Consider the following 18,831-nt stretch of genomic DNA (forward strand, 5'->3'; position numbering starts at 1 on the left):
TCTACACCTGCATTGCTTGCTGTATGGGGTTTTAGGCTGGGTTTCTGTACAGCACTTTGAGATATCAGCTGATGTAATAAGGGCTATACAAATAAATTTGATTTAATGAGAGTATCTGTTATAGATGGTTAACACCTCGTTCCTCTCTCCACCTCGCAGAAGTCTTCAAGAAGCTTGACATGGATGACACTGGTTTCATTGAATTGGATTTCTTCCAGGTGAGAACTTTAAATTGTAGTTTGTAATCAACTCATTATGTTGTTTTTTTTCCGTTCTAATATATTGATTGTATTATTTTTCTATTTTCAGTGGTTGTCATTTTCCATGATCTAGAAGATGGCAGCACAAGACCTGTTCTCTCAAAGACCTGTTCTCTCAAAGACCTGTTCTCTCAAAGACCTGTTCTCTCAAAGACCTGTTCTCTCAAAGACCTGTTCTCTCTGACCTGTTCTCTCTGACCTGTTCTCTCTCTGACCTGTTCTCTCTCTGACCTGTTCTCTCAGACTGTTCTCTCTCTGACCTGTTCTCTCAGACTGTTCTCTCTGACCTGTTCTCTCTGACCTGTTCTCTCTCTGACCTGTTCTCTCTCTGACCTGTTCTCTCTCTGACCTGTTCTCTCTCTGACCTGTTCTCTCAGACAGCTACAAATAAGCCAAAGTGCCTTTTCAATATGTTTCTTTTGACACACACTTTATGACGTAACAGAATGTTTTAAAACCTTAATTTTATGCATTATTTGTTTTATTAGACAAAGCCTATTGAGAACTACAGATTATAACCTAAACCTACTTTGGTGATGAAATGTAAGACATCATTTCAATCCTTTTATGCAGCTTTTTGTTACTTATAGTTGTGTGTCCTCTTCACCAAAGATATATTAATTAATAAATGGCATTGTTTCCCCAGTCTCTTGAGCTGTCTGTTTGATTTGGTACTCGTTTCTTTTACTTGGGACAGTCCATGAGCCCCTCCCCGGCGGAAGTGGTTGGGCTTGCCCAGCGCAGTAACATTGACGGCACGGAACGTGCGCTACTGCTCGGCTGAACCACCACTGTGCACCGTTTAACGTTACACCCCCCACACACTGTTCTGAGATTTATACGATTCCGTAGTAAACTGGAAGTCTGGCACGTTACTAGGAAAAACATCAAAGCAGGTGTCTTCAAAGTGGTGAGTGTTACCATCATTGAATGGTTTCTACAGGAAATCTAGTCAGAGAGAGTGCATCTTTTCACGCATGGTGAAGGTAGAGGATTTGATTCACCGGTTTGCCGTAGCTCATATCCGTCCAGAAGGATACCATACAGTAGGATTGCAAAACATTTTCAACATTGGTTCTGTAATCGTTACAATGTTAGAAGTTATTCATTTTCGGTCCACCACAATTCATAACCTGCCACGTCAACTAGGATATGCATGTGCAATAAGCCAGAAGGGAACCGTTTACGCGACAGTTCCAGAATGCAGTGACATAGTGGTCTCGTCTCAGTTTATTATAAACTTTGTCAACGCAGGATGATTTAAATTCAACTGTAGAAAAGCATAACAATTCTCACAGAGAATATTTCACTAAGTTGAAACAAAATGATACCCACGTATTACAAGTCAATCCATCATTGTTTATTTCAAATACTAGGCCTGCACATGTAATGTTGCTCTGCGGGGGGGTCTCTTTATTTTGGTTATATACCTGACACCTGAATGAGGGACCCACAGCACTGTGAGTAGCCCACTGGGATATAAGGCTCATAGTTGTACGGATGAGAGGCTAATGTCATAGTTGTTTTGGGGCATTGTTGAAGTAGAGTCCGGGACCAGGAAGGAAGCTTTATGTATGACATCATTCCAGGACCGCCTGAATCAGCTGTTCTCTGAGAACTCTGTTCATCAAATAACCCGAGAGCCTCACAAGCGCATCTGATCTGCTGGCAAGAGGGACATTCCTGCACCAACGCACACACACTGGACAGAGGGCAAAGGAGTGTTCCTGTTTGCAAAGGGGTGTTCCTGTTTGTTCCTGCCCCGAGGATGCGTCTTCTACACACACAAAAACACACGCTAATGCTGAGTGATTAGTGCTTTTTGAGTTCGGTTCAGTTTCGGTTCGATTCTAAAACTAAAAAATCACGGTTTTCGATTTTGGTTTCGACACAGACATTTAATACACTATGCATTATGTTGGTTGAATGCTGTAACAACAGAATAAAACAGTGAATAACAGGCCTATGATGGTAGTGACTGCTCATTACTGCTGATCACTTATTAACCATCAATTATTAACATTACAATACTATAATCAAATATTTAAGTTGTTTATATTAGTTTTATTTTATTACTATTATTTAATTCTAAGTCAGCAATAGTGACAAAATCACTATTTAGTAGTTCTTCAAAGTAAATAAGACATACTATTATGACAGCCGAATACCAACTATCAATCACTGAGATCATGTATTTTCAGCGTCGCGTAGCAACTGCTCTCTATCTCTCCCCATGGCGCGTTGTCTTCACGTAGGGTTTCCGCCACTTCCCGATTCGCCAAAGTGCGGGAGTACGCAGTACGACGCGCAGGGGATTGTAGGTAGGTAGGTGGGCGGCGCGAATCCTGCTAGCGGAGCGAGAGAAAAAAAGTTCCGCTCTGCTCTACTTTATGCAAATTATACGCGGCCACCGCTGCAGTTAACCAATCAGGCGAGGAGCTACAAAATGTCCCGTTCATTAAACAAAGTTCCGCCTGTCATTAGTTCCGGGCAAGCGCAAACAAAGAATATGGAGCACAGCCAATCCTCGGTCTGTCTGTTTTACCAATTCTATATGATTTTGCTTTGCTAGAATACAGAGACAAAATCATAAAGTCAGTGGCATGGAGGAGAATTGCATATATTGGTGGGTGAAGAGAGATTTGCACAACAATGTTTGCGTGTCCTGCTAGCTATGAATATCAAGCAACCTAAACCTCAGAACTGTGATCAAAGCCACCATTTGTAAATGTGTTTAAATTTCCCCACCAAATGTTAGAAATCACCAGTAACACACATTATAACATTGTACACGATACACTAAGCATGGATTTCCCATGCAATATGATACCAATTGGATTATAGCATCTTAACATGATGATTATCATATAGTATAGTTCATGGCTCTTTCATTATACTGGTGTCATGGTATTGATGGATAAAGATCACTTCCTATAAGATGCAAAGGACGAGAAGCACATCAGTGGGTACGTACTTGTGGTAAAGGAAATTGTGGTTTTGTTCTCAGTCAACTTACCTGGTACAATAAGGGCTAAAAACATTTTAAAAAGGGTTCGATTTTCACTAAACAAATTTTCACTAAACAATTTCATGTCAGAAAAATCATGTAGAAAATCTAGTTTATGGTTAGTCTCATATACATTGATTGCACATGCCATTAAACCAGTTATGCCATCATACAGTAGTTAACAATTAAAACATGTTTAAACACCTCACTTCAATGAATGCACATTAATCTAACTTGTTTGTAAATGTTAAACCTCTTAGTAAGTACAGTGGGGAGAACAAGTATTTGATACACTGCCGATTTTGCAGCTTTTCCTACTTACAAAGCATGTAGAGGTCTGTAATTTTTATCATCAGTACACCTCAACTGTGAGAGACGGAATCTAAAACAAAAATCCTGGAAATCACATTGTATGATTTTTAAGTAATTAATTTGCATTTTATTGCATGACATAAGTATTTGATCGCCTGCCAACCAGTAAGAATTCCGGCTCTCACAGACCTGTTAGTTTTTCTTTAAGTAGCCCTCCTGTTCTCCACTCATTACCTGTATTAACTGCACCTGTTTGAACTCGTTACCTGTATAAAAGACACCTGTCCACACACTCAATCAAACAGACTCCAACCTCTCCACAATGGCCAAGACCAGAGAGCTGTGTAAGGACATCAGGGATACAATTGTAGACCTGCACAAGGCTGGGATGGGTTGCAGGACAATAGGCAAGCAGCTTGGTGAGAAGGCAACAACTGTTGGCTGTAGTCTAAAGCGTAATTTTGGGCGAACAAAAAAAAGTCCATACCAGAGGTGACCAACCTCACTCCTGTCCCTAATCTACTGGGTGAGCAGACTTCTATTCCAGCTCAGCAATAATACACATTATTATCAACTCATTAGGTTTGATTAGTTGAACCAGGGGTGTTAATGCTGGGCTGGAACAGAAGGGTGGTCCTGCACCATTTGAAATACGTTTGTAGCCTGGGGGACTTGTAACCGTGTTGTTGTATACAACATGTGCTAACATAAGTACACATACAACCCCTGGTAATCACGGATGTGTCAGCAGTCTCACTGGAACATGCAGACAGGCTTTCACAGCTCTCCATATCTTGTTACGGTGACGAGTACGGGCCACCTCCCAGACAGTCCTACTAATGGACAAGGTGGTCTTTGTGGATCTTCTAGATTGGGTCAACTCCCACCACACATCTGGATTATCCTGCAGTATGAGCTTTTTTCCCCAGGTGAGGGGGCCTCCCTACCCTCGGCGGGCCTCCCTACCCTCGGCTGAGTTAGCAGTGAAGCCCTGGGCTCAATTTGATTAGATTATTTTATTCATTTAGCAGTCACTCGTATGCAGAGAGTACATTTTTTTTATAGTTTTTTTCCCGTACTGGTCCCCCTTGGGAATCGAACTCACAACCCTGGCATTACAAGTGCTATACCATCAATTGTTTGGTCGTTAGGCTGTTGGTTGACCGAGGTTGTTTTAGTCGAGCAGTAACAAATATATATATTTGCACCCATCTCAGTGAACCAATCCCTTGCGGAGGCTAAAGACACTTTATGTTTGATCTGTAAATGTGGTCGGAGGCCTGGTGCAATGGCGGAGCCTCCAGAGGCCAAATCGAGCTCCGTACCACATGGCCTCCCAAATGTTGTAACAATGCGGAGGGCTCTGTATAGCTCCGCATTGACATGATTGGTAGACGGTAGGTGGGGGGCGGTACATCCTGTAGAACTCACTTCGCTCCTCACTGCGCCGCGAAGCCCAAGTCAAGCACTGCTTCTTATCCCTTGCGCAAAAAGCCTACAGCTGTGTCTGTCTGTCTCCGGAGCTCACTGATGCAGGAAACTCTGAGGGCCCAGAATATCTTAGCACCAGTTTCAGGCTGGACCCTAGTTAATAGTTGATACAATGTTTCCAGTTCGTTGCAGACAGGCCATGTGTAGCCAATGTGATTCATAGGATATTTATTTTTATCAGGATATTGGAGTCTGCAATGTTTTTATTTGTTGGCTTTATGTAGACTATTTTGACATAATTGTTACATAATAAGTAACTTTTTAGGTTTGTATCGTTTTCATTTAGATTTGGATAGAATTTAGATTAACCACATGACACTGATTTTGAGATATGAAGACTATATTATAAATTAAATTATTTCACAGAAATGGGCATATGAAAACCATAACTGGCACGCAGATCGGTAGAAACGGTAAGATAAATTGGCATTCCACATGAGAAAGGTTGCCGACTCCTCGTGTCGCCTCTTACCGGCAACTTCAGAGAGTAATGGCAGAATCTGTGAAAGCCAGCATGAGCAGGAGGAGAACAGTTGGGTTGGTTTTTTTCTTCTTCTGGTTATCTAGATCTCTGGCACCCTCCTGAGGCATTTGTCTTATTTCATCAAACCATAAGCTTAAAGCAGCAGACAAGCTCAAGGCATATAGTTGATTTTGTTAAAACAATTAGGGTGTGTCTATATATGGAAAAATGCACATTTGAAAAATTTCAATCAATCGATTGGTGGAAAGAACAGACCACTTTCGGCCGACCAATTGGTAGGGGACAGCCCTAAAAGAGTGCTCCTTTTGTGTGTATTTTACACAGTTATCCTGGAGCTTCACTGTGGTTTCCTGCTGGAGCACACAATATGTGACCGACCACCTCGATTCGGTCTTATGGTGCAAAATTTGAAATTGTGTGTTTTTTTTTTTTTACATTGGATAAAAGTAGACACTCAGAGCTAGACAATGGTATCATACACAGCAATTGAGGAACAATGGGAAAGTAATTCTGGTTTGAAAGTTAATGAACTAACTCCACTTTTGAGAAAATTACCCTTGAATGTTTTGGTATCGACTGGAGAGCTCTTCTTTGTCAACACCCATTCAGCATCGTTCACACCTTAAGACTTTAGCCCCACCCATCTCTTTAAGGATTCACACACGCTATATATATTCACACACGCTAAAATATATATAGTGATTATAATGCAGTAGCTTCTAACAATAAGAATCCAGTTCTGTTCTTACTTTACCCCAGAAGTCTACTAACAATAAGAATCCAGTTCTGTTCTTACTTTACCCCAGAAGTCTTCTAACAATAACAATCCAGTTCTGTTCTTACTTTACCCCAGAAGTCTACTAACAATAACAATCCAGTTCTGTTCTTACTTTACCCCAGAAGTCTTCTAACAATAACAATCCAGTTCTGTTCTTACTTTACCCCAGAAGTCTACTAACAATAACAATCCAGTTCTGTTCTTACTTTACCCCAGAAGTCTACTAACAATCCAGTTCTGTTCTTACTTTACCCCAGAAGTCTTCTAACAATCCAGTTCTGTTCTTACTTTACCCCAGAAGTCTTCTAATAATCCAGTTCTGTTCTTACTTTACCCCAGAAGTCTTCTAACAATAAGAATCCAGTTCTGTTCTTACTTTACCCCAGAAGTCTTCTAACAATCCAGTTCTGTTCTTACTTTACCCCAGAAGTCTTATAACAATCCAGTTCTGTTCTTACTTTACCCCAGAAGTCTTCTAACAATCCAGTTCTGTTCTTACTTTACCCCAGAAGTCTTCTAACAATAAGAATCCAGTTCTGTTCTTACTTTACCCCAGAAGTCTTCTAACAATCCAGTTCTGTTCTTACTTTACCCCAGAAGTCTTCTAACAATCCAGTTCCGTTCTTACTTTACCCCAGAAGTCTACTAACAATAACAATCCTGTTATGTTCTTACTTTACCCCAGAAGTCTACTAACAATAATAATCCAGTTCTGTTCTTACTTTACCCCAGACGTCTACTAACAATAACAATCCAGTTCTGTTCTTACTTTACCCCAGAAGTCTACTAACAATAATAATCCAGTTATGTTCTTACTTTACCCCAGAAGTCTTCTAACAATAAGAATCCAGTTCCGTTCTTACTTTACCCCAGAAGTCTTATAACAATCCAGTTCTGTTCTTACTTTACCCCAGAAGTCTTCTAACAATCCAGTTCTGTTCTTACTTTACCCCAGAAGTCTTCTAACAATAATAATCCAGTTCCATTCTTACTTTACCCCAGAAGTCTACTAACAATAACAATCCAGTTCCGTTCTTACTTTACCCCAGAAGTCTACTAACAATAACAATCCAGTTCTGTTCTTACTTTACCCCAGAAGTCTTCTAACAATAACAATCCAGTTCCGTTCTTACTTTACCCCAGAAGTCTACTAACAATAACAATCCAGTTCTGTTCTTACTTTACCCCAGAAGTCTACTAACAATCCAGTTCTGTTCTTACTTTACCACAGAAGTCTACTAACAATCCAGTTCTGTTCTTACTTTACCCCAGAAGTCTACTAACAATAACAATCCAGTTATGTTCTTACTTTACCCCAGAAGTCTTCTAACAATAACAATCCAGTTCCGTTCTTACTTTACCTCAGAAGTCTTCTAACAATAACAATCCAGTTCCGTTCTTACTTTACCCCAAAAGTCTACTAACAATAACAATCCAGTTCTGTTCTTACTTTACCCCAGAAGTCTACTAACAATAATAATCCAGTTCTGTTCTTACTTTACCCCAGAAGTCTTCTAACAATAACAATCCAGTTCTGTTCTTACTTTACCCCAGAAGTCTTCTAACAATAACAATCCAGTTCTGTTCTTACTTTACCCTAGAAGTCTTCTAACAATCCAGTTCTGTTCTTACTTTACCCCAGAAGTCTTCTAACTTCAAATAAATCAATCAGCTCCTGATCTGTCTTCCTGAACATCTCTGCTCCGTTCCGCTTTCCCTATCTTTTACATTGGGGTTTATACCCCCTAGTTGCCAAGAACATGCCTCCTTTGACTACAGCCACACAAGACATCCTCCCTCTTACACGTGACATTTAAGCAAAGTTCCATAACACATTGTCTCATTTAGATGTGATGTCTACACAGAGTCAGGTAACACATTGGTTCTTTCATAGGTGACAAAAATATGTGGTGTCATCTGCTTCATGGCCCGAGTGTCATCAGGCAACTCTACCAACTCCATCCCAGGGCCGAGACAGGGGTGTCGCCATATAAGATCAACCTCCGCCCTCCTGTCTTTGTTCTGCTGCTCCACAGCTGTTTGTGGTTGAGGCCTCTTCTTTAAGCGGGCGTGCAATGGATTATGGTCATTGTAGTTAATTACCACATTTTCTGCGCTAATCCATGTAGAATATTGGCCTGTTGGAAACTACAACTCCCTACTACATCGCACAATTCAGGTTTGATCTGATTTATCTCTAGAGAAACTACAACTCCCTACTGCACCAGGTTTGATCTGATTTATCTCTAGAGAAACTACAACGCCCTACTACATCAGGTTTGATCTGATTTATCCCTAGAGAAACTACAACTTCCTACTACATCAGGTTTGATCTGATTTATCTCTAGAGAAACTACAACTTCCTACTACATCAGGTTTGATCTGATTTATCTCTAGAGAAACTACAACTCCCTACTACATCAGGTTTGATCTGATTTATCCCTAGAGAAACTACAACTCCCTACTACATCAGGTTCTACTAAGCTATATGGAATGTTCTTATAAATGAGTGATAAAAGAAAGATCAGGAACATCTAAAACAATTTCTTCATATTAGTTTGATGACCAAACTGTGTGGTCGCTACAGACGAGTCTGTCTGTCTCTCCCCCCCCCCCCCCCACACACACACACACTTCGTCTAATGTTTTATTACATTTGCTATTCAAGGTCAAATCACAAGAAACACTTCTGTCTCCTTAAATGGAGAGAAATAGAGAGAGAGAAATAGAGAGAGAAATAGAGAGAGAAATACAATCTGTATTGTTGTTCTTCCAAGCTGTTCTCCTTCCAAGCTGTTCTCCCACACAGAATGAGGACTTCACATTACCTAACACAGTACAGATGTCCTGATGAAACTTTCTCTAGTACTCTGGGACATCCCTTGGCCATGGTGCCAGACCTTGTTCAGAGAGAGTGAGAGACGTGGGAGGGGAGAGAGAGAACATGTGAGAGAGGGAGCGAGAGAACATGTGAGAGCGAGAGACGTGGGAGGGGAGAGAGAGAACATGTGAGAGAGAGGAAGAGGGAGAGAGAGAACATGTGAGAGAGAGGGAGAGAGAGAACATGTGAGAGAGAGGGAGAGAGAGAACATGTGAGAGAGAGGGAGAGAGAGAACATGTGAGAGAGGGAGAGTGAGAGAGAACATGTGAGGGAGAAGGAGAGAGAGAACATGTGAGAGAGAGGGAGAGAGCAGAGAGAATTATAGGGGGGAGAGAGAAAGAGAGAGAACATGAGAGGGAGAGAGAGAACATGAGAGGGAGAGAGCAGAGAGAGAGCATGAGAGGGAGAGAGAGAACATGAGAGGGAGAGAGATCAGAGAGAGAATAATAGGGGAGAGAGAGAGAAAGAGAGAGAAGCCTATTCTGAGGGTAGAGAGAACAGCATCAAATATTTATCCACACTACCAACAATCACTCTGCCTATTTATCTTTGATTGTCAGCGCGGATGACATGTTTTGGTCTAAGGTGTTATTTTTCACGGTGCTGCGCTGAAGGTTCTGATTGTAATAGCCTTAACATTGTTTCTAAAGTGCATACTGTGTGACTTTGGGTTATTGGTTACATACTCTACATTCCTCTTTTCTCCTATTTCTCTGCAGCCTGCTCATAGACTCAAGGTATCAGATTTTCATCTCTCTGTGTGTCTTTTGGGGGGGGGCTTGTTAGAGGTGCTAGAGATTACTGTCTCTGTCTCCCCTTTCCACCCTAACCTCTCTTCCGTACCTCAGTTTTTGGCCTTGTATGCTTCTCTGATCAGTCTGTACCATTTCCACTATGCTTGTTAAATTTTTTCTTGCTTAATTTTCTTAAAAATGTTCTGTAATCCTAATTCCACCATAATCATTTTCTGTAATCCTAATTCTACCATAATCATTTTCTGTAATCCTAATTCTACCATAATCATTTTCTGTAATCCTAATTCTACCATACTCATTTTCTGTAATCCTAATTCTACCATAATCATTTTCTGTAATCCTAATTCTACCATAATCATTTTCTGTAATCCTAATTTTACCATAATCATTTTCTGTAATCCTAATTCTACCATAATCATTTTCTGTAATCCTAATTCTACCATAATCATTTTCTGTAATCCTAATTCTACCATAATCATTTTCTGTAATCCTAATTCTACCATAATCATTTTCTGTAATCCTAATTCTACCATAATCATTTTCTGTAATCCTAATTCTACCATAATCATTTTCTGTAATCCTAATTCTACCATAATCATTTTCTGTAATCCTAATTCTACCATAATCATTTTCTGTAATCCTAATTCTACCATACTCATTTTCTGTAATCCTAATTCTACCATAATCATTTTCTGTAATCCTAATTCTACCATAATCATTTTCTGTAATCCTAATTTTACCATAATCATTTTCTGTAATCCTAATTCTACCATAATCATTTTCTGTAATCCTAATTCTACCATAATCATTTTCTGTAATCCTAATTTTACCATAATCATTTTCTGTAATCCTAATTCTACCATAATCATTTTCTGTAATCCTAATTCTACCATAATCATTTTCTGTAATCCTAATTCTACCATAATCATTTTCTGTAATCCAAAATGTTTTCTATTTCACTATTACATGTATTTATCAGAAACTCAATACACTAAATTATACTATTTATAATACTATAATAACTTTGGAAAAGACTCTCAGAATAAATACATTTAGACGTACAGAGTAAAAGCCTGAGACGAATAGCTAAATTATTACCCACCAATGAGTCAGTGTTCAGACATGTGTTCAGCGGGAACTGTTATCAGAGCTCTGAGCAGTGTTCGATGACTCACTAAAGTAGGAGACGTTTCTGAACAACACTCTGACTCACTGCCGGTGAGAAAGGCCAGAGTAGTCGATGATAGATCCACCCCAGAAAGATAAACCTGGAGAATGTATCACACGGTTATATTACAGGTCACAGGACCAGAGGTTCATTGGTAGAAAAACAGTCACAATACACAGAAAAACGAGTAAAACAACAAACAATCAACAATGACGGAATAGAATTGGTGGTTGCTATGTTGCGGACTGTGTGTCTGTGCTGTTAGCTTAGCTCGCTGCTATTTATACCCTCTACCCTGTGCCTGTCCCAGACCCGGATTCAAACACTATTCAAATGGTTGAAATACTTTGATCTTTTTGCTTTGGCCTGCCTCGAGTGCCAGGTGGATGAGGTTTGCAGTTGCACACCTACTTCGTTGGTTGCATTGCAACAGACGAGCTCAATCAACCACGTCTATAAACTATTTGAAATGACTTTGAATAGTTTTTGAACCCAGGTGTGGCCTGGCGCACTGCAGCACCCACCCGGTTCTGTATTTATATCCCTGGTTCCAGTAGGTCAGGAGAGATCTCCACTCTCATAGACAGTAGAGCAGGCTATTGGGTCCATTGCTACAGGCAAATTCAATCAAGCCCGGGCTAAAGACATTGTAAATGATTTGCCTGTGCAGCACCCACCCAGGCCACTGACTGTATTTACAGTATATCGTGTCCTGTGTCAGTATGTCAGGGGGAATCTCTGCTAGCATAGCCACCAGCAGGCTACGAGCCGAGGGAATGGGCTCCAACGACCACGCCGTACCCTTCCTTAACCAGGTCAGTTTGTTTGTTTCTGATGGTTTTGAAACTTTGGATGTATACCTATTCCCTATATAGTGCACTACTTTAGACCAGGGCCCTATGGAACCCTATTCCCTAAATAGTGCACTACTTTAGACCAGGGCCCTATGGAACCCTATTCCCTAAATAGTGCACTACTTTAGACCAGAGCCCTATGGAACCCTATTCCCTAAATAGTGCACTACTTTAGACCAGGGCCCTATGGAACCCTATTCCCTAAATAGTGCACTACTTTAGACCAGAGCCCTATGGAACCCTATTCCCTATATAGTGCACTACTTTAGACCAGGGCCCTATGGAACCCTATTCCCTACATAGTGCACTACTTTAGACCAGGGCCCTATGGAACCCTATTCCCTATATAGTGCACTACTTTAGACCAGGGCCCTATGGAACCCTATTCCCTACATAGTGCACTACTTTAGACCAGGGCCCTATGGAACCCTATTCCCTACATAGTGCACTACGTTAGACCAGGGCCCTATGGAACCCTATTCCCTAAATAGTGCACTACTTTAGACCAGAGCCCTATGGAACCCTATTCCCTATATAGTGCACTACTTTAGACCAGGGCCCTATGGAACCCTATTCCCTATATAGTGCACTACTTTAGACCAGAGCCCTATGGAGGTCTATTCCCTATATAGTGCACTACTTTAGACCAGAGCCCTATGGAACCCTATTCCCTATATAGTGCACTACTTTAGACCAGAGCCCTATGGAACCCTATTCCCTATATAGTGCACTACTTTAGACCAGGGCCCTATGGAACCCTATTCCCTATATAGTGCACTACTTTAGACCAGGGCCTATTTGTGCCACACAGCCTCTTGTCTTTTATCATTACATGTTATTTGTTTCATCATCCAGGACCATTTTGGAGAAGAAAAAAATAAAAATTCAATAATTCAAGATTGATTTAATGCTTTTGACATCAAATGCATATCTTGTTGCTTTAACTGTTGATTGCATCTGTTATTTTTTTTTAATGAAATGATTTGAATTGACTTCCACCAGGACTATGAGGCTCTGAGGCAGGAGTGTCTGGAGACGGGGTGTCTGTTCCAGGACCCCTCCTTCCTAGCCGAACCTCCCTCTCTGGGCTTCAAGGAACTGGCCCCCTACTCTGCCAAGACCAGGGACGTGGAATGGATGAGACCCACGGTGAGAGAGGGAGGGGGGGGGGGTAGGTAAAGAGAGAGGGAGGAGTGTTAGTATTTTAGTTAAATACTAACACGTAGTTTAGGGCAGTTCATTAAGAATGTGTCATTGGTTTGAGAGCTGTTGTCAGGGTCAGTTATAGAGTCAGTTATAAGGGACAGTGTGTATACTACACACACAGATCACATCGATCCAACGAGGCTGACCACCAGTGTTGTTGTTTACGCCATGGACCCACAATACACTGCAGGACCGTTGCATTCCTACTTCCTTGTCTGTAAAGCAGCATGCCTGTCCCTGTCACGTTCTGCCACTGCAGCTGCTGCTATGGCTGACATGTGCTGCAGTATGGGGACAAGAAGAAACAGACACTCAGGTTGATCAGTGTCGTATGACCTGTGTTGGTGTATATTGCTGAACAGTTATATTGCCAATCTAGACTATAGTATGGCTGTCACACCCTTCAGCTGCCACTGTGACTGGCCTGTGTGGCAGATTGGCAGTGTGGGACAAGTAGAGACAGTTAGAAAGGAACATCTCAGTCAGTCCAGTAGAGACAGGAACAGGAAGGAACCTTTCAGTCAGTCCGGTAGAGACAGGAACAGGAAGGAACCTCTCAGTCAGTCCGGTAGGAACAGGAAGGAACCTCTCAGTCAGTCCAGTAGAGACAGGAACAGGAAGGAACCTTTCAGTTAGTCCAGTAGAGACAGGAACAGGAATGAACCTTTCAGTCAGTCCAGTAGAGACCAGTAGAGACAGAAACAGGAAGGAACCTTTCAGTCAGTCCGGTAGAGACAGGAACAGGAAGCAACCTCTCAGTCAGTCCAGTAGAGACAGGAACAGGAAGGAACCTTTCAGTCAGTCCAGTAGAGACAGGAACAGGAAGGAACCTCTCAGTCAGTCCAGTAAAGACCATTAGAGAGAGGAACAGGAAGTAACCTCCCAGTCAGTCCAGTAGAGACCAGTAGAGACAGGAACAGGAAGGAATCTCTCAGTCAGTCCAGCAGAGACAGGAACAGGAAGGAACCTCTCATTAGTCCAGTAAATACCATTAGAGAGAGGATCAGGAAGTAACCTCCCAGTCAGTCCAGTAGAGACAGGAGCAGGAAGGAACCTCTGTCAGTCCAGTAGAGACAGGAACAGGAAGGAACCTCTCAGTCTGTCCAGTAGAGACCAGTGCAGCTTTTGACCAGTCTTCCTCTGACCACTTCCTAGTTGTGCCACTTGTTTACCTCAGTTGCATATGTTCTAGAATTTCTCAAGAGCCAGATATGCTCAGCTGTCAGAAAAACTAGAAGCATCAGTAACAGAAATAGGAATGCTGTAAATGGACTTCCAGGTCAATTTAATTGTTGAATTGTTAGAAGATTAATAGGAAAAATACAGTCCCTCTCACTTCCAGTCAGTTTGTTTTACCAGAGTCTAATCCAGTCCTCCATTTCCTTTGCTCCAGGAGCTGACAGATGACCCTCAGTTCATCCTGGGAGGAGCTACCAGAACAGACATCTGCCAGGGAGCGCTGGGTGAGTTCTGCGTAAACAGATACCAGAAGTCTTTTTTTTTAAAAATGACCTGTTTTTGAAACAATTCTAGTACTACCTGAACGGCTCTTGGCTAAACCCCCAACGGTCTACCACAGTACTACCTGAACAGCTCTTGGCTAAAGCCCCAACGGTCTCCCACAGTACTACCTGAAAGGCTCTTGGCTAAACCCCCAACGGTCTCCCACAGTACTACCTGAAAGGCTCTTAGCTAAACCCCCAACGGTCTCCTACCGTACTACCTGAAAGGCTCTTGGCTAAACCCCCAACGGTCTACCACAGTACTACCTGAAAGGCTCTTGGCTAAACCCCCAACGGTGTACCACAGTACTACCTGAAAGGCTCTTGGCTAAACCCCCAACAGTCTACCACAGTACTACCTGAAAGGCTCTTGGCTAAACCCCCAACGGTCTCCCACCGTACTACCTGAAAGGCTCTTGGCTAAACCCCCAACGGTCTACCATAATTACATATACAATATGGTCATTTAGCAGACACTCTTATCCCGAGCGACTTACAGTCAGTGCATTCAATGTAAGGTAGCTAGGTAAGACAACCGCCTTCCTTCTCTCCTCTCTCTGGTATTTACAACCAGGATGTACTGATAGTGGTATTTACGGACAGGATGTACTGATAGTGGTATTTACGGACAGGATGTACTGATAGTGGTATTTACAACCAGGATGTACTGATAGTGGTGTTTACAACCAGGATATACTGATAGTGGTATTTACGGACAGGATGTACTGATAGTGGTATTTACAACCAGGATGTACTGATAGTGGTGTTTACAACCAGGATATACTGATAGTGGTATTTACGGACAGGATGTACTGATAGTGGTGTTTACAACCAGGATGTACTGATAGTGGTGTTTACAACCAGGATGTACTGATAGTGGTATTTACAACCAGGATATACTGATAGTGGTATTTACGGACAGGATGTACTGATAGTGGTATTTACAACCAGGATGGACTGATAGTGGTATTTACAACCAGGATGTACTGATAGTGGTATTTACGGACAGGATGTACTGATAGTGGTATTTACAACCAGGATGTACTGATAGTGGTATTTACGGATAGGATGTACTGATAGTGGTATTTACAACCAGGATGTACTGATAGTGGTATTTACAACCAGGATGTACTGATAGTGGTATTTACAACCAGGATGTACTGATAGTGGTATTTACAACCAGGATGTACTGATAGTGGTATTTACAACCAGGATGTACTGATAGTGGTATTTACAACCAGGATGTACTGATAGTGGTATTTACGGACAGGATGTACTGATAGTGGTATTTACAACCAGGATGTACTGATAGTGGTATTTACAACCAGGATGTACTGATAGTGGTATTTACAACCAGGATGTACTGATAGTGGTATTTACGGACAGGATGTACTGATAGTGGTATTTACAACCAGGATGTACTGATAGTGGTATTTACAACCAGGATGTACTGATAGTGCCCACACATCTATATCACGTTGCCTCCACCTTACTCAAGATTTACAACATGCTTTCACTGCAGTCATCAATGTGTAGTCTGTTTATTTCACCTCGAATCAGCCGTAGTAGTAGCTGGTTCAGGAAATCAAACAAGTCTCCCCTTTCATAGGTTCAGTACAGAATGTGAGTGTGGAAAATCCCTATTTGGTAGAACAGAGTTGGACTGTGGGGTAGGACAGTACACACTGGGTTGGCTCAGGTCCAGGGCCGCTGGGCCTTCCTTCCTAGTGGAACTAACATCATGCCCTGGACCAGAACTGGGTTGGCCCTGGCAGACATCACAAGCACAGCCTGGTACACACTCCACCTGCTGGCCATTCTAGTTAAAACGATTGCAACAAATTTTCTCTCTGTCTTTCTGTGTCTCTCTCTCCCCCTCCCTCCCTCCACCTAAATCCCCGCCCTCCCTGCTCTCTCCCTCCTCCCTCCCCCATCAGGTGATTGCTGGCTCCTAGCAGCCATAGCCTCTCTAACCCTTAATGAGAGGCTGCTCCACCGAGTGGTCCCTCATGGTCAGTCCTTCCAAGAGGACTACGCTGGGATCTTCCACTTTCAGGTACGACTACACACACACACACACACACACACACACACACACACACACACACACACATCTCCCTCCTGTCAGGTTACACACACACCTGCAGGGTTATAGCATCCTTTAGGGCCATCGGCAAGACAATTACATTACATTACATTCAATAACCTTTATTATTCCCTTGTTTGCTGAAATGATCGACCCATAATGGACCTTCTTTGAGTCCGTTTAAAAAAATGTATTTAACCAGGAAAAGCCCATTGAGACGCAGAGTCTCTTTTTCAAGGGAGACCTGGCCAAGAAGGCAGCAACAATCAATACATCACATCATTAAAACATACAATACAACATGATCCAGCCTACAACAACAAATGAATTCAGTGGCACTAACATGTCTAGATGAAGCATGGATTGTAGACTATTCCATTCAGGGTCACTAACATGTCTAGATGAAGCAGGGATTGTAGACTATTCCATTCAGTAGCACTAACACATCTAGATGAAGCAGGGATTCTAGACTATTCCATTCAGTAGCACTAACACATCTAGATGAAGCAGGGATTGTAGACTATTCCATTCAGTAGCACTAACACATCTAGATGAAGCAGGGATTGTAGACTATTCCATTCAGTAGCACTAACACATCTAGATGAAGCAGGGATTCTAGACTATTCCATTCAGTAGCACTAACACATCTAGATGAAGCAGGGATTGTAGACTATTCCATTCAGTAGCACTAACACATCTAGATGAAGCAGGGATTCTAGACTATTCCATTCAGTAGCACTAACACATCTAGATGAAGCAGGGATTCTAGACTATTCCATTCAGTAGCACTAACACATCTAGATGAAGCAGGGATTCTAGACTATTCCATTCAGTAACACTAACATATCTAGATGAAGCAGGGATTCTAGACTATTCCATGAGTCTGGTGCACAAGGCGGGAAGGCAGTCTTGCCTAATACTGTGAATGTCCTGGGGACTTTAAGTAGCAACCACCTAGCAGACCGGGTCTGGTAACATAGCAACCACCTAGCAGACTGGGTATGGTAACATAGCAACCACCTAGCAGACCGGGTATGGTAACATAGCAACCACCTAGCAGACTGGGTATGGTAACATAGCAACCACCTAGCAGACCGGGTATGGTAACATAGCAACCACCTAGCAGACTGGTTATGGTAACATAGCAACCACCTAGCAGACTGGGTATGGTAACATAGCAACCACCTAGCAGACTGGGTATGGTAACATAGCAACCACCTAGCAGACTGGGTATGGTAACATAGCAACCACCTAGCAGACCGGATATGGTAACATAGCAACCACCTAGCAGACCGGGTCTGGTAACATAGCAACCACCTAGCAGACTGGGTATGGTAACATAGCAACCACCTAGCAGACTGGGTATGGTAACATAGCAACCACCTAGCAGACTGGGTATGGTAACATAGCAACCACCTAGCAGACTGGGTATGGTAACATAGCAACCACCTAGCAGACTGGTTATGGTAACATAGCAACCACCTAGCAGACTGGGTATGGTAACATAGCAACCACCTAGCAGACTGGGTATGGTAACATAGCAACCACCTAGCAGACTGGGTATGGTAACATAGCAACCACCTAGCAGACCGGATATGGTAACATAGCAACCACCTAGCAGACCGGGTCTGGTAACTTCAGGTGATGAAGGAGACCAGACTACAGAGTTGAACAGGGATAATCAATAGACTTTGAAGGGAAACACTTATTCAGTGACTATATTCATAGGTTACACCTCCGCCATTCGGTCGCGTCATGCCATTGTTATGAACGTTCTCAACGCGCCCTCCGCTATATTCGGTCGCGTCATGCCATTGTTATGAACGTTCTCAACGCGCCCTCCGCTATTCGGTCGCGTCATGCCATTGTTATGAACGTTCTCAACGCGCCCTCCGCTATATTCGGTCGCGTCATGCCATTGTTATGAACGTTCTCAACGCGCCCTCGGCTATTCGGTCGCGTCATGCCATTGTTATGAACGTTCTCAACGCGCCCTCCGCTATATTCGGTCGCGTCATGCCGTTGTTATGAACGTTCTCAACGCGCC

The 18,831-nt window shown here is 42.4% G+C and overlaps 2 protein-coding genes across 7 annotated transcripts in view; both read left to right on the forward strand.

The window, feature by feature from the left end:
* The window catches only part of capn2 (calpain 2 catalytic subunit), a 43,504-nt gene extending 42,600 nt beyond the window's left edge, over positions 1 to 904 (forward strand). Inside the window, exons 19-21 of one of the 4 annotated variants that reach the window (XR_005037867.1) lie at positions 160 to 218; positions 310 to 396; positions 443 to 467. Coding sequence is in view for 3 of the 4 variants with exons in the window: in XM_036955528.1 (XP_036811423.1) it covers positions 160 to 218; positions 310 to 333 (83 nt within the window). In the remaining variant the exon portion in view is untranslated. 4 annotated transcript variants of the gene reach the window in all.
* Positions 905 to 1,009: 105 nt separating this feature from the next.
* LOC110499567 (calpain-1 catalytic subunit) overlaps positions 1,010 to 18,831 on the forward strand; it is a 46,801-nt gene continuing 28,979 nt past the window's right edge. Inside the window, exons 1-6 of one of the 3 annotated variants that reach the window (XM_036956415.1) lie at positions 1,010 to 1,170; positions 9,933 to 9,950; positions 11,858 to 11,951; positions 12,993 to 13,139; positions 14,590 to 14,659; positions 16,636 to 16,754. In XM_036956415.1, coding sequence (XP_036812310.1) covers positions 11,859 to 11,951; positions 12,993 to 13,139; positions 14,590 to 14,659; positions 16,636 to 16,754 — 429 coding nt within the window. In that variant the 5' untranslated portion in view covers positions 1,010 to 1,170; positions 9,933 to 9,950; position 11,858. Of the gene's footprint in view, positions 1,171 to 3,897; positions 3,924 to 9,932; positions 9,951 to 11,857; positions 11,952 to 12,992; positions 13,140 to 14,589; positions 14,660 to 16,635; positions 16,755 to 18,831 lie in introns of those variants that run through there. The other 2 variants (XM_036956416.1, XM_036956417.1) reach the window with 2 other exon arrangements.

This window comes from Oncorhynchus mykiss, chromosome 20, assembly GCF_013265735.2.
Source record: "Oncorhynchus mykiss isolate Arlee chromosome 20, USDA_OmykA_1.1, whole genome shotgun sequence".
Taxonomy (NCBI): domain Eukaryota; kingdom Metazoa; phylum Chordata; class Actinopteri; order Salmoniformes; family Salmonidae; genus Oncorhynchus; species Oncorhynchus mykiss.